Consider the following 22,460-nt stretch of genomic DNA (forward strand, 5'->3'; position numbering starts at 1 on the left):
CCTAAGGAAGTCAGATTAGCCTCAACCAGAGCCAGGGCCTTTTCAACACTGGCTCCAGCCTGGTGGAACACTCTGTCTCAAGGGACCAGGGCCCTGCAGGATCTGATTTCTGTCCGCAAGGCCTGTAAGACAGAGTTGTTCCGCCTGGCCTTTGGCTTAGACTTCATTTGATTCCCTCCCCCTCTTTTTTTTTTCCTTTGTCCTTCTGTGATGGAACTCCTATTTGGGGACTTCCCTGGCTTTTTTCTGGCCCACGTAGGACCAGTATGGATAGTTACCCTTGGTGAAGACTTGACGTTTTCATCCCCCAAAAAGTTTTTGATTTGAGCTTTACTGAAAGGCAGCTGTATTTTAATGTTGTGTTTTAATCTTGTTTTTTTAAGTTGTATTTCAATCAATTGTCTTTGTATCTGGTGTTAGCCGCCCTGAGCCCAGTCTTGGCTGGGGAGGGCGGGGTATAAATAAAATTTATTATTATTATTATTATTATTATTATTAAGCAGGATCAGGTGTTAACAGATGTATAATGTCAATGCTCACCCATCCAACAAACTTGTTTTGAGGGACGACTGGATGTCACAGGAGGAAGACCAAGGCAGGTCACACACATTAGAAGAGGCTGCTGGATCAAGCCAGTGGCCAAACTAGCCCTGCATCCTCTTCTTGCAGTGGACAACCAGATGCCTTTGGGAACCCGCAAGCAGGATTCGAACGCAAGAGCCCTCTCCCCTCCTGGGGTTTCCAGCAACTGAGATTCAGTAGCACTGCTGCCTCCAACTGTGAAGGCAGAGCTGAGCCATGGTGTCTAATCTATGGTTACCAGAGGTCCCCGTTTCCCGGGGACAGTCCCCAGATTTTCAAATCTGTCCCCGGAATGTCCCCGGATTTATATTTTAAGTGTTGTAGATTTATTAGTAGGGAATGAACGTTGCGTGATTGGTTCAATGGCACATCGTATGGGGACTTCCGGCGAGGCAAAATGGCGGGCGTCACGGCAGTGAGCAGCTCCTGAAGCCAGCCAGAGCCAACTGCCCTACCAGGCTGGCTCCGGGCTGCTGAGACTGTCGCTGCCACTGCCGAGGCGGAACCGGGGATGCCTGGCGCGTCAACTGGGGGAACCGCTGACTCCCCCCGCAGTGACCCAAATCGAGCCGGGAGCAAGGAAAACCCCAGAGCCAACGCAGGGAGGAGGAGGAGAGGAGAAGGAAGAGAGAGAAAGAGGAAGGGGGAAAAAGAGGGGAGCCCCGACCTTGCCAGGCCACTGCCGCTGAGGAGAAGAGGTAGGTAGGAGGACAAGGACACGTGGCCGAGCCCAGGCCTGACCTGAGCCTACTCCATGGCAGCTAGCACTCCAAGAGAGCAGGCTGGGGCCCAGAGGAAGGCCGCGCGACAGAGGAGACCACAGAAGAGAATATATATTAAAAAAATAACTGGTTTTTAATAACTATTTTTTTCTCTTTTCAAAAAAAAAGTGTCCCTGAATTCTTTGAAAAAAATCTGGTAACCTTAGTCTTATTCCCATTGATGGCCCTCTCCTCCTACATGAATATGTCCAACCTTCTTTTAAAGCCATCCAAGTTGGTGGCCATCACTGCCTCCTGTGGCAGTGAGTTCCATAGTTTATCTATGTGTTACATGAAGAAGGACTTCCTTTTATCTGTCCTGGATCTTCCAACAGTCATCGTCATTGGATGTCCAAGAGTTGTAGTGTTACAAGAGAGGGAGTAAAAACCTTTCTCAAGGGAGTTTGTGAGACAACCTGTGATGGCCTGGGAATCCGATTCAGAGGGTGAACCGGAGGAATCCCTGCCTGCACAGGAGTCCCCGCCTCCAGGGCCGGCTGAACTGGGGCAGGGCCTTGATTCTGAGGTGCCTGCACCTGTGCCAGATCCTCAGGAGCAGGCACCAGGTGAATCCATTCTGGCTCCAGAGGTGGTTGAGGACTCAGTGCCTGCAGGTGAGTCTCCCCCTGGGCCCAGTAACCCTTCAGCCTCTCCTGAACTGCAGAGGCTCAGGGCAGAGAGGCGAAGGGAACTGGTTTCTCCCAGGAGGAGTGCTCGCCTTAAGGCCAGGAGAGGTGGGTCTCCTGGGGGCCGGGGCCGCCCCTGGCCTCAGAGAAGATAAAGGCCAGTCAGCCCGGTCCCAGGTTGCGGGAGCAACGTCGTCATTGAGTACCTGCTTTTACCCGGACCCAGACCTGATCTTCCAGTGTTCCTGTTCCCCGCCCAGCTTCCTGCTTCGGACCTCGCCCCGCGCCTTGCGAACTATTTCCAGGCTAGTGACCAAGGACCGGACTTCGACCACGTCAATGGTAACCTTCCCCCCGGGACCAGCACACAACCCACCAGTCAATCATGCAGCTTGGCCCAAAAGGCCTATCCTGGTCAAAAACTGGCCCGCAGAGCTAAAGGCATACCCCATGCCCTGCTCTGTCCCAGGCACACAGTATATTCAAAAGTTGCACACATCCGATTTCTCTTGTGAACATCTCAGTTGAACATCTCCATGTTTCTTAGGATGGGATGCCTTTGCACTGCCTGTGGGTCTCCCCACCTGCCCTGAGTTCTGGAAACTCAAGGCCCACTGTGCACCCAGCCAATTTCTAAATCATTTTCAAGGTACAAGTTTCCAATATACCAGACATGCACAAAACAGTGGTTAAGGAAAAGACATTTTGCTGCCTGAGGCGAAAAACAAGATGGCACCCTCCTCCAAGGCTCGTCCTGAAGCCAACTGGACTGGTAGTTGAATCCTACTTTAATACAGTGGTACCTCAGGTTACATACGCTTCAGGTTACAGACTCCGCTAACCCAGAAATAGTGCTTCAGGTTAAGAACTTTGCTTCAGGATGAGAACAGAAATCATGCTCCAGAAAAGCAGCAGTGGGAGGCCCCATTAGCTAAAGTGGTGCTTCAGGTTAAGAACAGTTTCAGGTTAAGTACAGACCTCCGGAACGAATTAAGTACTTAACCCGAGGTACCACTGTACTGGTGAAACGACTACCCTCAAGGGCAAAAGGCTAGCCTAGGGGCTACAGGGCAGGTCCTATGACACTCACAGCTCTGTTCACTCGCTGCCCCACCTCAGCATTCACCGCCTGAGGCAGCTGCTTCATTCTACCTCATTGTAGGGCTGGCCCTGATGGGATGAACCAGATCCGCTTTAAAGTGCCATGTGTCCATACACAGACAGCCCTGAACTCCCAGGAGAGAGGAGCAAGGAGATGTTGGTTCTCCTGGAGTTCTGCAGTCAAGTCACCTGATGGAAAACAGCAAATGGAAATGGCCAGGAAGCCCTTTTCCCTTGGCCTCTCTTACCTGAGACAATTGAAGCGAGTCTGAATATATCAGTGAGACGAGAGGTGACTGGTTCGTAGGGGGAAGCTTCATAAAACTCTTCTCCTGGAATGAGAAGGAGGAGAAAGAGAGACTCTTAGAAACTCATAATGCCCTTTTGCTTTTGCACGGGGTGGGGGCAGAGAGCCACAGATCCCTGGATCCCAGTTAATCTGCCATTTGTTTCTTGTGTAAACAAACTGAAAGCAGTTTACCAAAAACCTGAATCAATAGCATTGTTAATCAGAAAAATTAGCAACAACAATTTAAGGCTTTGGAGAATTTGAAATGACAATAGACTAAGCGCAGATTAAAACTCACACCAACTTTCTAAAGATCTGGGCAGGCTTGTCTAAACAAGGATGTTTTTAACAGGCACCAAAAAGAGGACAGTGAAGACGCCTCTCTGATGTCAATAGGCAGGGAGTTCCAGAGTGTAGGTTCCGCCACACTAAAATATTAACTTCTTGCAAATGTGGAATGGGTATTGCATGGCACCTATAACAGCACCACCTCCACTGATTGGATAAGAGGGTGGGTTATGTACTGAAGTTCTCACCCTGGGCCAGCAGGGGGGTACTGTAGATAGTTATGCAAATAAGGACAGGGAGAATCCGAGACCAGGGAGAAGAGTCGGTGGAAGAAGATTGGAAGAAATTTAAAGATTATTTACAGAAATATTGCAAAATTAATGAATGTTAGAACGATGTTGGATTGAAGCTAAGTGGTTTTCAGCAGTAATGTTATAAAGATGTGTAAAAATGGACTGTTAACAGGGGATAATTTAAAGTTATAATATATTAAGATTAAAGATTAGGATAAAAATAAAGAGGGAAAGGATTTGCTGAACCAACCAATTGAATTGGATACAAAAAAGGGAGGTGTGAGGAGGTCTGGGGAACAAGCGAATGAAAGATAAGACATGAAAAGAGTGAACTGTTTTTAACTGTTTTTATTTTGTATTTTTCTTTTTCTTTTTGTAATACTTTGAAAAATTTAATAAAAATCTTTTTTTAAAAAAAAAATAGTTATGCAAATAAGGGATCGAAAGTGACGTTCAGTGATTGGATAGTTTTAGAAAATTGTTACAGTTACGTTGTACTGGAGCTCTATATAAGCAGGCTGACTGAACCCTTCCGTTCAGTTCTGTCCTGGCCTGTGAATAAACAAGAGCTGTTTGAAGAATCGCTGTGTCGCCTGATATGTTCACCCACAACTTAACAGGTGGTGTGGATCAGCAGCTATCATGGGTTGGCCTTAGCTGATCTGTGAAATCAGATTCAGCTCACAAACACTTTTCTCTTGCCCCCTTTTTCTTGATATCTGACCTATGAAACAGGACTGACAGCCTCACAGGGTGGTTGCAAGCATGAAAGGCTATTTTGACACGGACAGTTCTAAGCATGAAGAGCCTAAGTAGCTTGATGGAACGGCCCCTGAAGCTGCTCAGGCAAGGCATTTCAGATGCATCCGGGAGCCCTTGGCTTCCCAATTCACCTCTGAAGCCCTGGTGTGACCGTGATTCACACACCAGACCAGAGGGACACGGAAGCAATCCAGAGATGTCTTTGACATCTGGTGGGAGGGCGTTCCACAGGGCGGGCACCACTACCGAGAAGGCCCTCTGCCTGGTTCCCTGTAACTTGGCTTCTCACAGTGAGGGAACCGCCAGAAGGCCCTCGGCGCTGGACCTCAGTGTCAACTGTTCCTCCTCCTAAGGCTTTGTTTCCGGACCCTTGACCATTTACTTCAGGGGTCGGCAAGGTTTACCTTGCCTGGGCCGGTTCACTCCAGCAGAGATCCCTCTGTAGGCCAGATTGTGTGTGAGAGAGAGTGCATGCGCACGCAGATGCAATTTCCGGCAACGCAGAAGCGAGTCCCCATGCCGCACCGGTTTAGTGCAGCACACGGGGACTCACCGAGCGGGCAGCTCGGGGGCCAGTTAAATGATCCCTGTGGGCCGCTTGTGGCCCATGGGCCTTAGGTTGCCAACCCCTGATTTACTTGTTCCACCCTTTGCAATCAGGAGTTGCAAAACAAGCTCAAAGGATGGAAAGACTCTGGAGGAGGAGAAGACCTCCCTCCCAGGTTCCTCCTGGGCTGCTTACTCACAGAAGATATTCTCAGCCTGCAGGAGGAGGAGGAGGTGATGGTGGCAGCTGCCCCCCTCCTCTCTTGTAATTAAGAAGCTCAGCTGCTCAAACACAAGGTTATTAGCAAGCCAGGAGCACTCCAGGAAGGGTCAGCCCCCACCACAGGAGCTCCTGGCTGGACAGTTACAAATGCATTTCATTACAGTACTGGGGATTGTTCCCCATTGCCAGGCGAGCTCAGCTGCCCCCGTGCACAGAGGCTGCTTTTCAAGGGCACGCTTCTCACACAGGCTGCTTCTCTCCTTTCTCAATAGGGAACGGGAGCCCGGGAAGGGAAAGACAGAGCCTTAAGGGGAGGTTCACATGGAAATCATAGAGTTGTAGAGGCGTCATCGAGCCCAAGCCCCTGCAATCTGACTTGAAACGCAGCAAGGTCATTTCCCAGCTGCCCACAGAATTCCAAGATGAATTTGCAGAGGATCGTTCCCATCAGGAAGTGGAGGGTTGGGATGCCTGAAGGATGGTCGCCAGATTCTGTGTGCAGATCTGGAGGTGCAGACCATCCCCCGACCCAAACTAATTCGTTAAGAAAATCCCCATACTCGGTTCCATGGGTGACTCTGGGTCAACTCTCTGCAGTAGCTTATCTTAAAGTTTTAAGTGTCTATAGGCTTATCGCATTTATAATTTTTAAATTTATTGTTGTACATTGTTTTAAATGTTTGTTTTCCTTCTGGGATTGTACCCCCAACTGTGTTTTATAAGCTGGTCTCTGGCCGTAATAAATTGTCTGTCTGTCTGTCTGTCTGTCTGTCTGTCTGTCTGTCTGTCTCAGGACCTTTTCAGTTTCCCACCCTGACAATTCCTATTTACAAAGCTGTTGTCTGCGCACACGGGGTGGCCAGACATTCGCGCGACTGCTGACTCTGCACCCGGTTTCCTAATTGGATTGAAGCTGGCTTCAGAAATGGCAGCATTTGTCAAGGAACAGCAGGACCGAAACAGATCGTGGCTAACATCGTGTGAACGCGGCTTCTAAATTTAGCAGTGGGAGTGCACTGGATGCGGAGGAAACGGTCGTTTGAATGTGCCCAAAGAGGCTTTGGGGACACAGGTGGCGCTGTGGGTTAAACCACAGAGCCTAGGGCTTGCCGATCAGAAGGTTGGTGGTTTGAATCCCCGCGACGGGGTGAGCTCCCGTTACTTGGTCCCTGCTCCTGCCAACCTAGCAGTTTGAAAGTTTCCATGCGCTGCTCTGGTTCACCAGAAGAGGTTTAGTCCTGCTGGCCACATGACCCGGAAGCTGTACGCCGGCTCCCTCGGCCAATAAAGCGAGATGAGCAACCCCAGAGTCGGCCACAACTGGACCTAATGGTCAGGGGTCCCTTTACCTTTCAAGAGGCTCTGACTTCCATCTAAGTGTGCAAAGGGGGAGCAAGTGAGGAAAGTCCTGGTGTCTGTCAGCCATAGCTCAGTGGCAGAGCAGCTGCCTTGCATGTAGAAGGTCCCAGGTTCAATCCCTGGAATGTCCAGGAAGGGTTGGGTTTCAGGGAGGTTTCTTCCCTGAAATCTTGGAGCGCTGCTGCCGGTCAGGGCTTGTCCACCCCCTGCTTGACCCATGCTTTAAAAAGCTCGGGTCCGAGTGCTTTTCCACTTCTCCCATGCTTTCTAGGCACAGGTCCAAACGGTTTTGCATTTGCCCCACAGCTCCCCTGGAAGAACGCTCTTTGCTGTAGAATTGGAACAAACAGCAATCCATGGAAAAGTCAGTTGCTGTTTGGTCTGATTCAGTGGTAAGAGCCGTTCAGCAGTGGAACAGACTCCCACGAGATATGACAGACTCTCCTTCCTTGGAGGTTTTTAAGCCGAGGTTGGATAGCCATCTGCCAGGGAAACTTTAAATGAGATTCCTGGACCTCAGGGGGTTGGGCTGGATGACCCTTAGGGTCCCTTCCAACTCAGCAATTCTATGAAATCGATTAAGTGGCTAGCCTTGCTTCTGCCTCCATGAAGCTGGAGAATTGCTGGCGTGGAATCAAAGCTTTGTCTCTCCATGGGCAGCTCTGACAGGCCACAGCTTTGCATTTCCCCCTCGCTGGGCTTGCAATGACAAATCACACATTCGCAATTCAGGTGCCTCAGCTGCTTCTCTTTCTATATCACCTCGCCAGGGCCATAAGTAATTAGGTATCTGAAAAACTTTGCCCCTTGCTAGGAAAATTGCCGTGCGTCAAAAGGGCAATGGACTTCCCCTGAGCTGGAGGAGGCAGAAATAGCCTCTGGGGGGAAGCACCAAGGGGGAACGGGAGCAGCCTTGTGGGTGGGTGGGGAGCTCAGCTGGGCTCCTTCCAGGAGGAAAGAGGACCTTTGGGCATTTGGTCAGGGGCAGCACTTTGGACACGTGGGCAGATCTTGCCGTTTGCAAACTATCCTTTGCCTGTAGGTGCAGAGAAATATGCCCAGGGACTTGCATTTGCTGGAAACAGGAAACTGTGCCACAGATCTTATATGTGTAAAATGGGGTGCAACCATCAATAGAGCACCCCCCTTTTGACCACTGCTTTCCTCCCTCCTGCTGCCAGTTTACTTATAGCTGCTGCACCTTCCTAGGCTAGTTACAGATAGGTAGCTGTGTTGGTCTGCCATAGTCAAAACAAAACAAAAATCCTTCAGATACACTGAAACAGAAGTTGCAGGGGTATTACTCAGAAGGGTGGTGGGAATGGGTGATTGGCAGATAGCTGTGATGAGCCTGTTGACGACTCTTAACGACTGCAATAGGTCTTACAGGAAAAAGCAAGGGGTGAGAAGGTGAAAAATGGCTTTGTCATGTATAATGAGATAAGAATCCAATGTCTTTGTTCAGACCAGGTCTCTCCATGGTTTCAAGTTTGGTAATGAGTTGCAATTCAGCAGCTTCTCTTTCCAGTCTATTTCTGAAATTCCTTTGTAGTAAAACAGCTACTTTGAGATCTTGTATAAAATGTCCTGGGAGATTGAAGTGTTCTCCTACTGGTTTCTCTGTCTTGTGGTTTCTCTGTCTTGTGATTCTTGATGTCAGATTTATGTCCGTTTATTCTTTGGTGTAAGGTTTGGCCTGTTTGTCCAATATAGAGAGCTGAAGGACACTTCCTAGGCTAGTTTGTTTGTGACAGATTAACATAGAAAAACGGAGATAATGAGGTAAATGTCACACGGAGGCTGGGAACTGCCTTCTTTTTTATTGACAGGGTCCCTACTTCATGCTAAAAGTTTAAATGGTAACATTTAGAATCACAGAATTGTAAGAGCCGAAAGGTACCCCCTCTCCCCGGATCATCTGGTCCAACCTGGCTGGAGATCTTTTGTGAAATCTCGATGTGTTTTGCACGTTGAACCTCTGCAGTCAGGAATAATATATAATAATAATAATAATTTATTATTTATCCCCCGCCCATCTGGCTGAGTTTTCCCAACCACTCTGGGCAGCTCACAATCAAGTGTTAAAAACAGTACAGCATTAAATATTAAAAGCTTCCCTAAACAGTGCTGCCTTCAGATGTCTTTTAAAGAGAAGATAGCTGCTTATTTCCTTCACATCTGAAGGGAGGGCGTTCCACAGGGCGGGCGCCACTACCGATAAGGCCCTCTGCCTGGTTCCCTGTAACTGCACAGAGTTCCATGGATCTTACCCCCAGTTAGATTGCTGATATGTGTGCATCGTAATGGATCGGCGCCATTACCTGCATTCCTGGATACGCTGTGGGGAGCAGGGCTACGGGGGGCTCTCCTGATGAGCTCCTGCACTTCAGAATTTGCCATGGCATTGCAAGTCTGGATTGCAGGGAGTGCCAAGGGGGACACGTGCCTTGGGCAGCCTGTTAGAGGGACAGCGAACCGTATTTTGTCCCCTTCCTTTTTCATACCTCTCGCTGACTGCAGCAACGCAGAAGCAAGTCCCTTTCAATGTGGTTTCTTTGCAGGCTTTGTTCTCCACTGGGTGGGAAAGGGGAAGAGGTGTAGCCAGGGAAAGAAGGCATGGGAAAGGGAGCACACCTGGTCTGCAAGAGCAGCAGCTTCAAGAGCAGCCAGTATGTGGCATGGAGCATGTGCTTGAAAAGCCTACAATCTTAACCAAGTCCACACAGCAGTAAACCTTATCCAGCCTCTCTTCAAAGGAAGCTTGGTCTAGGCTTCCCTGGGATTCTCCCATCGAAGAATGAGATGCAGACTTGCACAACCGGCACTGGTAAGGGTGCCATGTAATACCCATTATGCATTTATAAGAACTCAAATCGTTTGGTTCTTTGGAACTCCCCGCCTCTTGAAATCAGGCCGGCGTCTTCACTGTACTTTTCACAATGCCAGCGCTGCCAATTGAAGCGGTCATGTCGGCAGACATGGGTGAGGCGATCTCGCAAGTAAACCGGTCCCAAGTTGTTAAGGGCTTTATATACTAATAGCAACACCTTGAACTTGGCCCAGTAGCAAGCTGGCAACTAGTACAGATCTCTGAGCAAAGGTGTTCTGTGCTGACGAGGCCTCACTCCCCTCAGCAATCGTGCTGCAGCATTCTGCACTAACTGCAGCTTCCAGATCAAGCGCAACAGAAGCCCCACATAGAGTGCAATGCAGCCTCATCCATGAAATAACTGGTGCATGAACTACTGTGGCTAAGCTGCCCATAACTATTTGAAACTGTACTCCCTGAATTATTCCTCCACCTGCTTACAAGGAGAGGCTTACTGTACTAGCCATTTCAGGCACTGATTTCTTTCTGGGGTTTTTTTTAAAAAATGATCTCTTAAAGCGAAAGGTAATAATTTTTTCATGTCCTATGTATTCCATCTGGTGAAGGGCCTCATCCCTGCCAGCAGTCATGCTGCAGCATCTAGATCAGGTATCCCCAAACTCGGCCCTCCAGATGTTTTGGGACTACATATCCCATCATCCCTGACCCCTGTTAGCTAGGGATGATGGGAGTTGTAGTCCTGAAACATCTGAAGGGCTGAGATTGGGGATGCCTGATCTAGATGAAGCACAATGTTCTCAAAGATCAACTCAGTTTCACACATGGACACCCCTGCTAGCCGGGAAGGTACTTACCCCCTGTCAAGCCAAGGTGGATACTCCAGTAGATCTGAAGGCACAAGAGCTCCTTCTTCATCCCGCGCTTGCAGTGGCAGTCGTAGAGGGGGCTCTCCTGTAGCACCTCCAGCGCTGCCTGGCACTCCTTGTTGGCCAGCATGGTGTTGCGGTCACGCCCGGCCACACACTGGCGCAGCGTGCGGTAACGGGAGCTGCAGCTGGGCTCGGCCGCACACAGCTCGTTGGCGCGGACACAGTCCACAGGGATCCGCCAGGTGTGGAAGTCCTGGGTGGTCAGCGAGGAAGAAGCAGCCCAGGTGTGCAACATCTTGTCTGCAGGCAAGGAGGAGAACACAGAGAAGTGGCTCAGAGATTAAGAGAGCAGAGACACAGGGTACCATGTCCCCAAAGCCTGGGTAAGCAGGGTTAGAAACTCAGATATATAAGCAAGGCACCAAATGGCTCCTTAAACCAAATTTACAGTCACCAAAACGGAATGTCTAGGAGGCAAGCTGGCTCTAGAGTCTTTTTTTTTTTCAAATGATGGACTGACCGTGATTGACTCTCAGTTAAACATCTCGCTAGTTCAGAGCACAATCTTGAGCTAGGTTAAGAGCATGGAGAACTTAAAGAAGAAAAGTCACTTGGTCCAAGGACAGTCCAACAGGCCTGCTCTGACCTCTTTCTCTTAATCATGAATCACGCTGCACAGAAAAAGCATTTGGGCTGCAGAAATTCATTCCAACTGTGCAGATAAAATATAATTGATAGAATTATGCAGGATTGGTCTGTGAAAACTGCGCCGATCCAACGGTCCCCAAATGGTGAAGATTCCAGGTGTCATCCTGGCCCCCAGGCATCTTCACTTGGTTGCAAGTGACTGAAAGCCACATGCTAATTTCGAACACTGTGGGTAAGGGGTGGCATGAAAGAAGTTTAGAAATTCATGCCTGACATGGATAAAGTAGACCGAGAAAAGTTATTCTCCATCTCTCATAACACAAAGAACTGCTTGTGGGTATCTAGTGGTATAATAATAATAATAATAATAATAATAATAATAATAATAATAATTTATTAATTGTACCCCGCCCATCTGGCTGGGCTTCCCATCTGGGCGGCTTCCAACAAAGATTAAAAATACATTAAAATGTCACACATTAAAAACTTTCCTGAACAGGGCTGCCTTCAGATGTCTTCTAAATGTCAGGTAGTTGTTTATCTCTTTGACATCTGATGGGAGGGCATTCCACAGGTTGGGCGCCACCACCAAGAAGGCCCTCTGCCTGCTTCCCTGTAGCTTTGCTTCTCACGGTGAGGGAACCGCCAGAAGGCCCTCGGAGCTGGACCTCAGTGTCCAGGCAGAACGATGGGGGTGGAGACACTCCTTCAGGTATACTGGGCCAAGGCCGTTTAGGGCTTTAAAGGTCAACACCAACACTTTGAATTGTGCTCGGAAACGTACTGGGAGCCAATGTAGGTCTTTCAAGACCAGTGTTACATGGTCTTGGCGGCCGCCCCCAGTCACCAGTCTAGCTGCCACATTCTGGATTAGTTGTAGTTTCCGGGTCACCGTTAAAGGTAGCCCCATGTAGAGCGCATTGCAGTAGTCCAAGTGAAAGATAACTAGAGCGTGCACCACTCTGGCGAGACAGTCTGCGGGCAGGAAGGGTCTCAGCCTGCGTACCAGATGGAGCTGGTAGACACCTGCCCTGGATACAGAATTGACCTGTGCCTCCATGGACAGCTGTGAGTCCAAAATGACTCCCAGGCTGTGCACCTGGTCCCCTTCAGGGGCACAGTTACCCTATTCAGAACCAGGGAGTCCTCCACACCAGCCCAGCCCCCCCCCCCCCGCCCCCCAAGAACAGAACGAAAATGTTCTTTGGTTCTGATGTTTTAATGTTTCTGTGTTACCAGGAATGGCAATGAGAAGATCTAAGTATTAAAATAGTAGCCCCAAGCTCCTCCTGCCCCACCTGAAAGGCTGCCTCTCCTTCAACTCAGCAAGATCACCAGGCCTTCAGGGCCTCACAGCTGGTGAGTGTTAGCACAAGGAGGCCACCCACCATCCTTTCCCAGACTAGCCCCAGGAGAAGTGGAGAGCACACCACCCAGAACCTGCCATCGCGCAGCACCCAAGGGTGCTTTCCTGAATACTTCATATATTTGCTGGAAACTGCCTTAAAGCATTTCTTCAGGCAAAAGGCAGAGAAGGCATCTAGCAATCAAATGCATGGACCACACATGGACCAAGAGCCACGAGAAAATGCAAGCTTCTTGTTTCTCATCATCTGCTGAGAGAAACCAGGTGTGCTTCTTCCAGCCAGGAGTCGACAACCTATGAGGGACCAGGTGCACATCTGGAGATCTGAAGAAACACCCTGGGCACCACAAAATGTGGAAGAAAAACAGGGGGGTACTCAAGGACCTCCTTGCCCACACACAACAGGAAAGGCATACACACAGAGAGAATATTTAGGACAGACAGAAGCAAGTTTTTCTTCACATTAAACTAGGGCACTAAATTATGTCTAAATTATTTGTATAGAAACATAAAAGTGGCTCGCTTAAGCCATGCAGTCTAAGTATCTAACTTAGGCCTCCTTACAGGTAGGGTTGGGACGCGGGTGGCGCTGTGGGTTAAACCACAGAGCCTAGGACTTGCGGACCAGAAGGTCAGTGGTTCGAATCCCCGTGACAGGGTGAGCTCCTGTTGCTCAGTCCCTGCTCCTGCCAACCTAGCAGTTCGAAAGCATGTCAAAGTGCAAGTAGATAAATAGGTACCACTCCGGCGGGAAGGTAAACGGCGTTTCTGTGTGCTGCTCTGGTTCACCAGAAGTGGCTTAGTCATGCTGACCACATGACCCGGAAGCTGTACACCGGCTCCCTCGGCCAATAAAGCGAGATGAGCACCAACTGGACCTAATGGTCAGGGGTCCCTTTAGCTTTACCTTTACAGGTAGGGTTTACATGGTGGAAGTGAGAAAACAAAGCATTTGCTAACTTTCCTCTCAAGGTGAGGGGGTGTGACCTATCTAAGTCTGGCAGAACAGCTTACTCTATGGTCTTAACCCTTTGGTGCATTAATTAGGGTTAAGCATGTTGGTTGTATGAGGCTCATTTATCCCATATCGCCAGCCCTGGCAGATGGCAACGCCTGTCTCAGCAGCAGCAGAAGCACCTGGGCAGCTCTTTTGCAGGTAAAGCGCTTTCTTCTCTTTCTTTTTGTCACTTTAAAACACCCAGCTGCCAGCATGTCTTTGGCAGGAAGGTCACAACTGAATGTCAAATGAAAGTGTTACTGGAACGTCAGTTCTGGGGGCACAGTGGGGAGGCGGACTGCCCAGCACTGCCAAGCCTCACTTTTTATTTTTAATGTATTGCAACTCTCCTAACTGCTCAAGCTGGGTGGAGCCAAGAGGAGCAATAAGGGTACAGCAAGCTCAGTGTTGCTCATTGAAGGACAACTTCCAAACACCAATTTTAAAGAGAAAGGAGGGGAGAGAGAGACCTGCTGTTTCTTCTCCAAAGCCAAGAATATCCCATTGAAATGCTGGGGCTTTAGTCATTCTTGGGATTTGAAGAACCCATCTCCTGCACAGCTGTCCTACAAAGTCAGCCTTTTCTAAAGAAACTGGTTGCCTTTTTATTTTCAGGCACCAAAGAAACATCCCAGCAGACTCCGAGAGCCTCCTAAAACATCCATCAAACCTTACTGCAAGACAAGAGGAGGAAAATGGTGATTCTTTCATGTGCTGCAGAAGACGGAGGAATCAGAAGTAGCTTAGAAGCAAGAGGAGCCAGGGGTTGTGCTGCGCAAAGGCCTTGCCACCGTCTTGCAGGAGGGATATGCTTGGCAGAATCCCAGACTGCATCCCTTAACCAAATACCGTACATGAAGATGATCTGTACTCTGCAACACTTAAAAAGTACATGCCCAGCATCCAGACTTCAATGTGTTGCCTGTTTTGTAGTCCAGTCAAACAAAGAAGCTGTGCTGTCATCACTTACATTCCTGGCTTTGAATCTTGGATCCGACAGATTTTCAGGAGCATGAATCAGATGGCAACAAATTTATGTTGCTCTGTTCTTTCTCCCAAGCCCAGTCCTTTGAGGTTTCATCTAGAAGGCAGAAAGAGATCCACCAACTATGCCAAGAAGAGGAAGACTACAAAGAAAGCATTGAATCCTTCTTCCTTCCCTTGTCACAATGGCAAGGCCCCCCAAGAGGCAGAAATGTATCTCACTCTTGCTTTTGAGCTGTACTCTCAGGGCTTGTTTGTCTTTGGGGTACAGGAATTGTAATGATCCAATACAGTACATAGGTAAAGGTAAAGGGACCCCTGACCATTAGGTCCAGTCGTGGCCGATTCTGGGGTTGCAGTGCTCATCTCGCTTTATTGGCCGAGGGAGCCAGAGTACAGCTTCTGGGTCATGTGGCCAGCATGACTAAGCCGCTTCTGGAGAACCAGAGCAGCGCAAGGAAACGCCGTTTACCTTCCCGCCGGAGCAGTACCTATTTATCTACTTGCACTTGATGTGCTTTCAAACTGCTAGGTTGGAAGGAGCAGGGACCGAGCAATGGGAGCTCACCCCATCGCGGGGATTCGAACCACCAACCTTCTGATCGGCAAGTCCTAGGCTCTGTGGTTTAACCCACAGCGCCACCCGCATCCCTAATACAGTACAGTACATAGTCTTACACAAATGTCTTACTGTTACACAGTTTTAGAAATCATTTGGAGGGCATAAATATATGAAAACTTGGTCTTAAACATTTTGTTCATCAATCTAAAAGAAAATATTTATTAATCCAAAAACCTTTCAAAATGTCCATGCCCGGGGGGGGGGGGGAGGGGAGAAGGACAGAATGGGATAAAAGGGCTTTGAAGAAGTGAGAAAATACCTGTTTTCTCCCCTTTTCCCAGTCCACCCGCATCCAGCCTTCAAAGCTCTACATTTGGGCAAAAAATCCTAACATATATTCTAACAGGGTTCAAATTGGAAGGACTGACCAGGAACAAGATTTTGGGGCAAAGGTGGATTCAATGAAGACATTGACCCAGTGTGTGGCAGCTTTCAAAAAAAGTGAATTCCGTGCTAGGGATCATTAGAAAAGGAAACTGAAAATAAAACTGCCAAGATCAGAATGGCATTACATTGGTACCTCGGGTTACATACACTTCAGGTTACATACGCTTCAGGTTACAGACTCTGCTAACCCAGAAATAGTACCTCAGGTTAAGAACTTTGCTTCAGGATGAGAACAGAAATCGTGCTCCGGCGGCGCGGCGGCAGCAGGAGGCCCCATTAGCTAAAGTGGTGTTTCAGGTTAAGGACAGTTTCAGGTTAAGAACAGACCTCCGGAACGAATTAAGTACTTAACCAGAGGCACCACTGTATGTAATTCTATGGTGTGGCTGTACTTGGAATATTGTGTACAGTTCTGCTTAAAAGGTAAAGATACCCCGGATGACTCTGGGGTTGCACGCTCATCTCGCTCTATAGCACCTCAAAAAGGATACTGTTCGAGGTATATAAACCTATTATTTACCACTGAATTGGAGCAAACAGCAGTCTGCAGAAAACCTGAATCAGGCATCCCCAAACTCGGCCCTCCAGATGTTTTTTGGGACTACAATTCCCATCATCCCTGAGCATTGGTCCTCTTAGCTAGGGATGATGGGAGTTGTAGTCACAAAACATCTGGACGGCCGAGTTTGGGGATTCCTGACCTGAATTGTTGTTTGCTCCAATTCAGCAGCAAAGAGCAGGTTTTCAGTGGGGAAGGGGAGGGAAGTAGCACTTGGGCACAGACCAGGAAAGTGCTGACCTTTGCCTAGAAAGTGCAGGGTGTGGATGAGCCCTGAATGTTGGACAGACACATGTCTTCATGTAGTTCAGCTATGGAACTCACTCGCACAGGAGGCTGTGACCGTCACCAACTTGGATGGCTTTAAAGGAAGATTAGACATATGAATGGAGAACAAGGCTATCGATGGCTGCTAGGGCAGCATGTTGGCAGAGGCTGGCTTCCACTGTCCCCAGCCTGGGGGTCTTCTGCATTTCACTGGCCCTCCAGTCATGCCGTCTCAGGAGGGTCCTGTGAGAAAGTGGAGAGGGAATTGCTGCTTCCTCTTCTAAGCCGCCATCTGTGAAATGACCTCGGTCTCAGGCTGCTGTCTGCAGGAATTAGATGCTGAAAGTCTGGAAAGCCCTGAAGGGGTTATCCCAGCAGCCTTGAAGCAGAGCAGCCCCTCTTCCAAACGCAAAGGGGTTAGGCTCCATCACGTGTCAGACATGTGGGTGCTGCGCAGAGGTTAGCACAAGGTGACACGAGAGCCACAGTTCACGCATTCCTTTGAATTCAGCACCCTCTCAGGGTTCACCTAAGTTCACCCAGTTCCATGCCTGGGACATGTTGTTTTCATTAAAACTGCATGATGCGCTGAGAGAGAAAGCATGACAAGATTTGATGCCTTCATCTGCTTTACAGGATTAAAGTCACACAGACTCAGGAGAGGAGGGAATTTCGGAGCGGTGAGTAAGTTGGTGTGTTCTAATTTCATAGGCTTGTAGAGCTAGAAGGGACCCCAAAAGTCACCTAGCCCAATGCCCCGCAGTGCAGGAATCACAGCTGAAGAATTATTGACGGATAGCCATCAACCTTCTGTTTAAAAACCTCCAGTGAAGGAAAGCCCACCATCTTCTCAGGCAATCCGTTCAACTTCCTGATGTTGAGCCAGAATCTCCTTTATTGTCACTGGAATCCATTGATTTGGGTCCTCCCCTTTGAAGCAGCAGAAAACAAGCTTGTTCCATTTTCCATGGGCCAGCCCTTTAGATATCTGAAGATGGCTATTGTGTCACCTCTCAGTCGTCTCTTCTCCAGGTTAAATGTACCCAAATCTCTCCACCATTTCTCATAATTCTTGATCAGTTTGATCAGTTTGGCCATCCTGTTTTCCACACCTTCAGCTTGTCAATCTCCTCCTTAAACTGTGTTGATCAGAACTGGTCACAAGACTCCAAGTGGAGTCGAACCAAGGCAGAACAAAACAGAACAGACCAGTACTATACTACCCTTGATTTAGCTTCCTGGGAACCTCCAACAAGAGCCAACAAAGGCTGCATCTTGGGCTGCTCAATCCTGACATCCATACTTGGCCAAAGCTGTGGTTGCTCAGCTTTGGCCATCTGCTCTGAGTGCATTATGAGCCACAGAGACCAGCACTGCACAGAATGAGGTGGAACAGGTTGTCCAAGGTAAGGCCAAGAGTTCCAGGCAACCTAGGAAGCTGGTGGCCAAGATGGTGTCAACCCTTTGAGTCAAAGCCAAGAACAAGGCTAAAGGAAAAGGAGGGAGGGGGAGGGGAGGGCTGTCAATGGCAGCACAAGAAGATACAATGGAAACTTGAAATGACCAGTTGCCTAAAGTAATTTGACACAGGCAAACAAGCAACAGCAAAGTTTGGGAAGCCAGGAAGCTGGTTCATCCAGCATCAGACCATTGGTCCATATAGCTCAGCACTGTCGACAGGGGCTGACAGGGGCACTCTGGGATTTGGGGCATGCTCTCTCCACCACCACCACCACCCCCAATCCAGAGGGAGAAGCAGGCCTGGGTGGGAGCCATGGCAGGACAACCCTTTAGCAGTGGGTGAGAAGAAACTGCTAAGAAACCCGAGGAACAGGATCCAGCAGAGATCAAAACTTGAGCCTTCAAAGGGCATCTTCTCCCAAGACTTTGTTCCTGGCCCAGTTGCTCTTTGAAGTGCCTCAGTCAAGTTTTAAGGCTTTGTAGATCCCAGCTCAGGGAAAGGATGGCCTGCCTTAGGGGGTTTATTAGAGCATTGCCCATCCCTGCTGGGTGCATGGCATTTCCCCACCCCCATATGCTCCGGACTACAATTCCCATCAGCCCCAGACAGCATAGCAATGCTGAACTTTTAAGACTGCACTGGCTGGGGCTGATGGAAATTGTACTCCAAAGCTTTAAAAAAAGGATTGGACCACCATGGGATGAGGATACACCTATCAATGGTTGCTAGCCAAGATGCCTCAGAAAAGCAGCTGCCAGGAACTGCAAGTGGGCAGAATGCTCATGTGCTCATGTCCAGCTTGCAAGCTCCCCAGTGTGAGAACTAGCATCTAGATCAAGGGAAGTAATAGTGCCACTGTATTCTGCTCTGGTCAGACCTCACCTGGAGTACTGTGTCCAGTTCTGGGCACCACAGTTCAAGAAGGACACTGACAAACTGGAACGTGTCCAGAGGAGGGCAACCAAAATGGTCAAAGGCCTGGAAACGATGCCTTATGAGGAACGGCTAAGGGAGCTGGGCATGTTTAGCCTGGAGAAGAGGAGGTTAAGGGGTGATATGATAGCCATGTTCAAATATATAAAAGGATGTCACATAGAGGAGGGAGAAAGGTTGTTTTCTGCTGCTCCAGAGAAGCGGACACGGAGCAATGGATCCAAACTACAAGAAAGAAGATTCCACCTAAACATTAGGAAGAACTTCCTGACAGTAAGAGCTGTTCGACAGTGGAATTTGCTGCCAAGGAGTGTGGTGGAGTCTCCGTCTTTGGAGGTCTTTAAGCAGAGGTTTGACAACCATATGTCAGGAGTGCTCTGATGGTGTTTCCTGCTTGGCAGGGGGTTGGACTCAATGGCCCTTGTGGTCTCTTCCAACTCTATGATTCTATGATTCTATGATTCTAGGATGCGGGACGAGATGGTCCATTTGCCTGACCCAGCAGGCTGCTGCTCTTATGTTGGAAAGGAGGCAGAGAGGCTCTGCCTCACATCCATGGAGCCCAGCAGGCCAGCAAACACAATCACCTCCTCTCTTCGCAAGAGTGAGTCTCTCTGTCTCTCCCCATCTTCCTTCTCCTCCACACCCCCACCCTGAACCCATCCACTTAATCCAGCGTAAATAAGCTCAGCATTTCAGGGCTGCAGCTCTCTACCCTGCTCCCCCAGGAGGGAACTTCGCTTCTTTTGTACTTTGTTTGGCTTGGTCTGGCAGGAACGTCCCATTGAATGGGAAAATTCAGCTTTCCCCCTGCTTGGTTCAGGCAACGTCCCCCCCCCCTCCTGCCACCCACTTGACTAAGGAGGAAAGACTGGGAAGGCTTCCCAACAGCTTCTTGGCTGAAAGACAGTGGGGAGGGGGGTCAAAAGGGCTGCCTCTCCAAGGCCCCCTGCCTCCAAGCACACACAGCCTGGCACTGGCTTGTAATCTGGGGCCATAGAGCCTTTGCCCGCCCCAACCCACTGATGCCACCACCATACATAGAAAAGGCACCAGGCAGAGCCCCTAGGAAGTGAGGCAGCAGCGACACCTACAGGCAGGTGGGGGCTCTGCCGATTCAGTGCTTCCCAAGGCATCACACAGATGGGGTAGTTTGCAGGGTTGCTCCTCCAGATACTTTCCAGCATCATGTTCCAGCTGGAGCCTGCCTGCTCCATTGCAAGGCCCTCTGAAGGCCAGCACCTGGTACCTGGCAGTAGCCAGCACACGGCCTCTCCATCCCAGAGGCTTATGGGAGAACCTGGACACTGGCCTTGAAGCCTTGTATGGTGACCAGCACCTGAAAGGGAGGTGCAGCTGCCTCAGAGAGGCCTTCTGATCAAGGCCCCAGTTCCTCATGACCTGGCTCTACAGCACACAGAGGCTCAGGGGGTCCAGGGTGGAGCTGCCTGGGCAGAGGCAGGAGGGCCAAACAGCTGGGGCCAGAAGGAGGCCAAAAGCGAAGGGCTCTGAGAGGTAGGCAATATGGAAAGGTCTGGGTTGAATGGCTGTTTGTGTGGCCCTGGTCACGTCCTGGCCTATCCTTCCTCAGAGAAGAGTTTGGAGTTGATATCCCGCTTTGTCACTACCCGAAGGAGTCTCAAAGCGGCTAACATTCTCCTTTCCCTTCCTCTCCCACAACAAACACTCTGTGAGGTGAGTGGGGCTGAGAGACTTCAGAGAAGTGTGACTAGCCCAAGGTCACCCAGCAGCTGCATGTGAAGGAGTGGAGAATCGAACCCAGTTCACCAGATTACAAGTCTACCGCTCTTAACCACTGCACCATACTGGCTCTCAGGAAATGAGACAAAGTTGGAGCAGTTGAAATAATGTATGAAGGGTCTGGATCAGGCGAAAAGGGGTTTCATCTAACCCAGTATCCCATTTTCACAGTGGCCGAATGCTCCTAAGAACTTAAGATTCTGGACAGACTGCCTCTGGACCTGGAGGTTCCACAAGAATATAAGAGCCTGATGGACCAGGCCAATGGCCCATCTAGTCCAACATCCTCTTCTTACATTGCCCAACCAGATGCCCTAAAGGGAATGTTACAAGAAGGAGCTGAACATAACAGCAACTCTCTCCCCACTTGCGATTCTGAACAACTGGAGGATTATTCTTACTTAAATCCCCACCCCCACCCCTATTTCCAGGCAGAGGTCTGTGTCAGAGCAGGGTTTGTTTGTTTTTGCCCCAAACGTCCCCTGCAAATACCCATTCTTTAAAGCTGAATCAGAGAAAACATCAATTTGGCTGTTCAGTGGATTGACGCTTGCTCTGAATGAGATTTAAAGGGTGGGTGTTCGGGGGAAAGCTCTACAGCAAAAAGAGGGTGGGCACTCAGACACGGAGCTTTAAATCGCAGGCTGTGCCTGTTGATAAGGGAAAATAGAAGGTGTTGCAATTCCCCCCCCCCTGGTTTTAACACTGGAAAGAGGGGAGACAAGGTAAGCCCTGAGAGTCAGAAGCGTGACTGCGTAGCTATCATGGCCAGCACCCCTTGATAGGTCTCTCCTCCATGAATTTGTCCAATTCTCTCTTAAACCATCGCTGGCGCCTGCAGTGCCATCGGCCTATGACAGTGGTCACTCTCAAGTTCAGTCACTTGAGCCTCAGAGCATTTCCAGACAGAAAAAATAAGTCCTTTCCCACCTCTAGAGGGGAGGGGGCAGCCTTTCTGTTTTGGGGGGGGGGGAGCAGGGCAGGAAGAGCAGAAGTATTAACATTTTTCCTGTACTCAAACAACGGTTCCTGGCAAAATTCACCACTGCAGAACTACTCCATCAGCATCTCGTCTGAAGGAAGGAGAGCTCTCACGTTCCAGCTCTTCCCCTCCCACACACCCTGTGGCTTTATTGCATCATTTTAATTGGTGCTTTTTGTTTTAATATTTGTATGCACACCATTTTGTGGTGTGCATGCAGGAAACATGTTGTGTAAACAAACAAACCCATTGCAAAGAAACAGGGTTCTTCTCCAACACTGGACAGAGTGGGGGGCATGGTGTACACTGAGATACAGTGTGGTGTACTGGTTAGAGTGTTGGACTAGGACAGGCATAGGCAAACTCGGCCCTCCAGATGTTTTGAGACTACAATTCCCATCACCCCTGACCACTGGTCCTGTTAGCTAGGGATGATGAGAGTTGTAGTCCCGAAACATCTGGAGGGCCGAGTTTGCCTATGCCTGGACTAGGACCTGGGAAAGCAGGTTTTGAATCCCCACTCAGCCATGAAGTTCACTGGATGACCTTTGGGGAGAGCCATCTATGTCACCTTGATCTCCTTGCAGGAAAAGGTGGGATATAAATTCAATAAAATATTGGAAAGATTTGTGAAATGATTTTGTGTGGATAACAGTCATTGGACAGAGTGTTGGGTGGGAAGCATGTGAGCTCTACATTGGGGAAGGGGTGCTCAGTTTTAAACACCAGCTATTTCAGGAAAGAGTCCCAAAATTGGCTGCATATTGTTTCTGCAAGAGGAGCTTGAGAGCTTTGACCTTGCTGCCTCCATGACCGCCAATCAACAGCCCACCACTGGCACTTCTATACCACCAGGTAGAGTCACCTGGTACAGTAAGATCATAAGCACATAAGAAGAGTTTGCTGGATCAGGCCAATAGAGGCCCATCTAGGGCAGCATTCTGTTCCCACAGTGCCTGACCA

At 49.2% G+C, this 22,460-nt stretch overlaps 1 protein-coding gene across 2 annotated transcripts in view; it reads right to left on the reverse strand.

The window, feature by feature from the left end:
* GFRA2 (GDNF family receptor alpha 2) overlaps nucleotides 1-22,460 on the reverse strand; it is an 83,245-nt gene that overhangs the window by 55,836 nt on the left and 4,949 nt on the right. Inside the window, exons 2-3 of one of the 2 annotated variants that reach the window (XM_028741246.2) lie at nucleotides 10,515-10,829; nucleotides 3,319-3,402 (exon numbers count right to left, since the gene is read on the reverse strand). In XM_028741246.2, coding sequence (XP_028597079.1) covers nucleotides 3,319-3,402; nucleotides 10,515-10,829 — 399 coding nt within the window. The remainder of the gene's footprint in view (nucleotides 1-3,318; nucleotides 3,403-10,514; nucleotides 10,830-22,460) is intronic. The other variant, XM_028741247.2, reaches the window with a different exon arrangement.

Source organism: Podarcis muralis, chromosome 7, assembly GCF_964188315.1.
Source record: "Podarcis muralis chromosome 7, rPodMur119.hap1.1, whole genome shotgun sequence".
NCBI lineage: Eukaryota > Metazoa > Chordata > Lepidosauria > Squamata > Lacertidae > Podarcis > Podarcis muralis.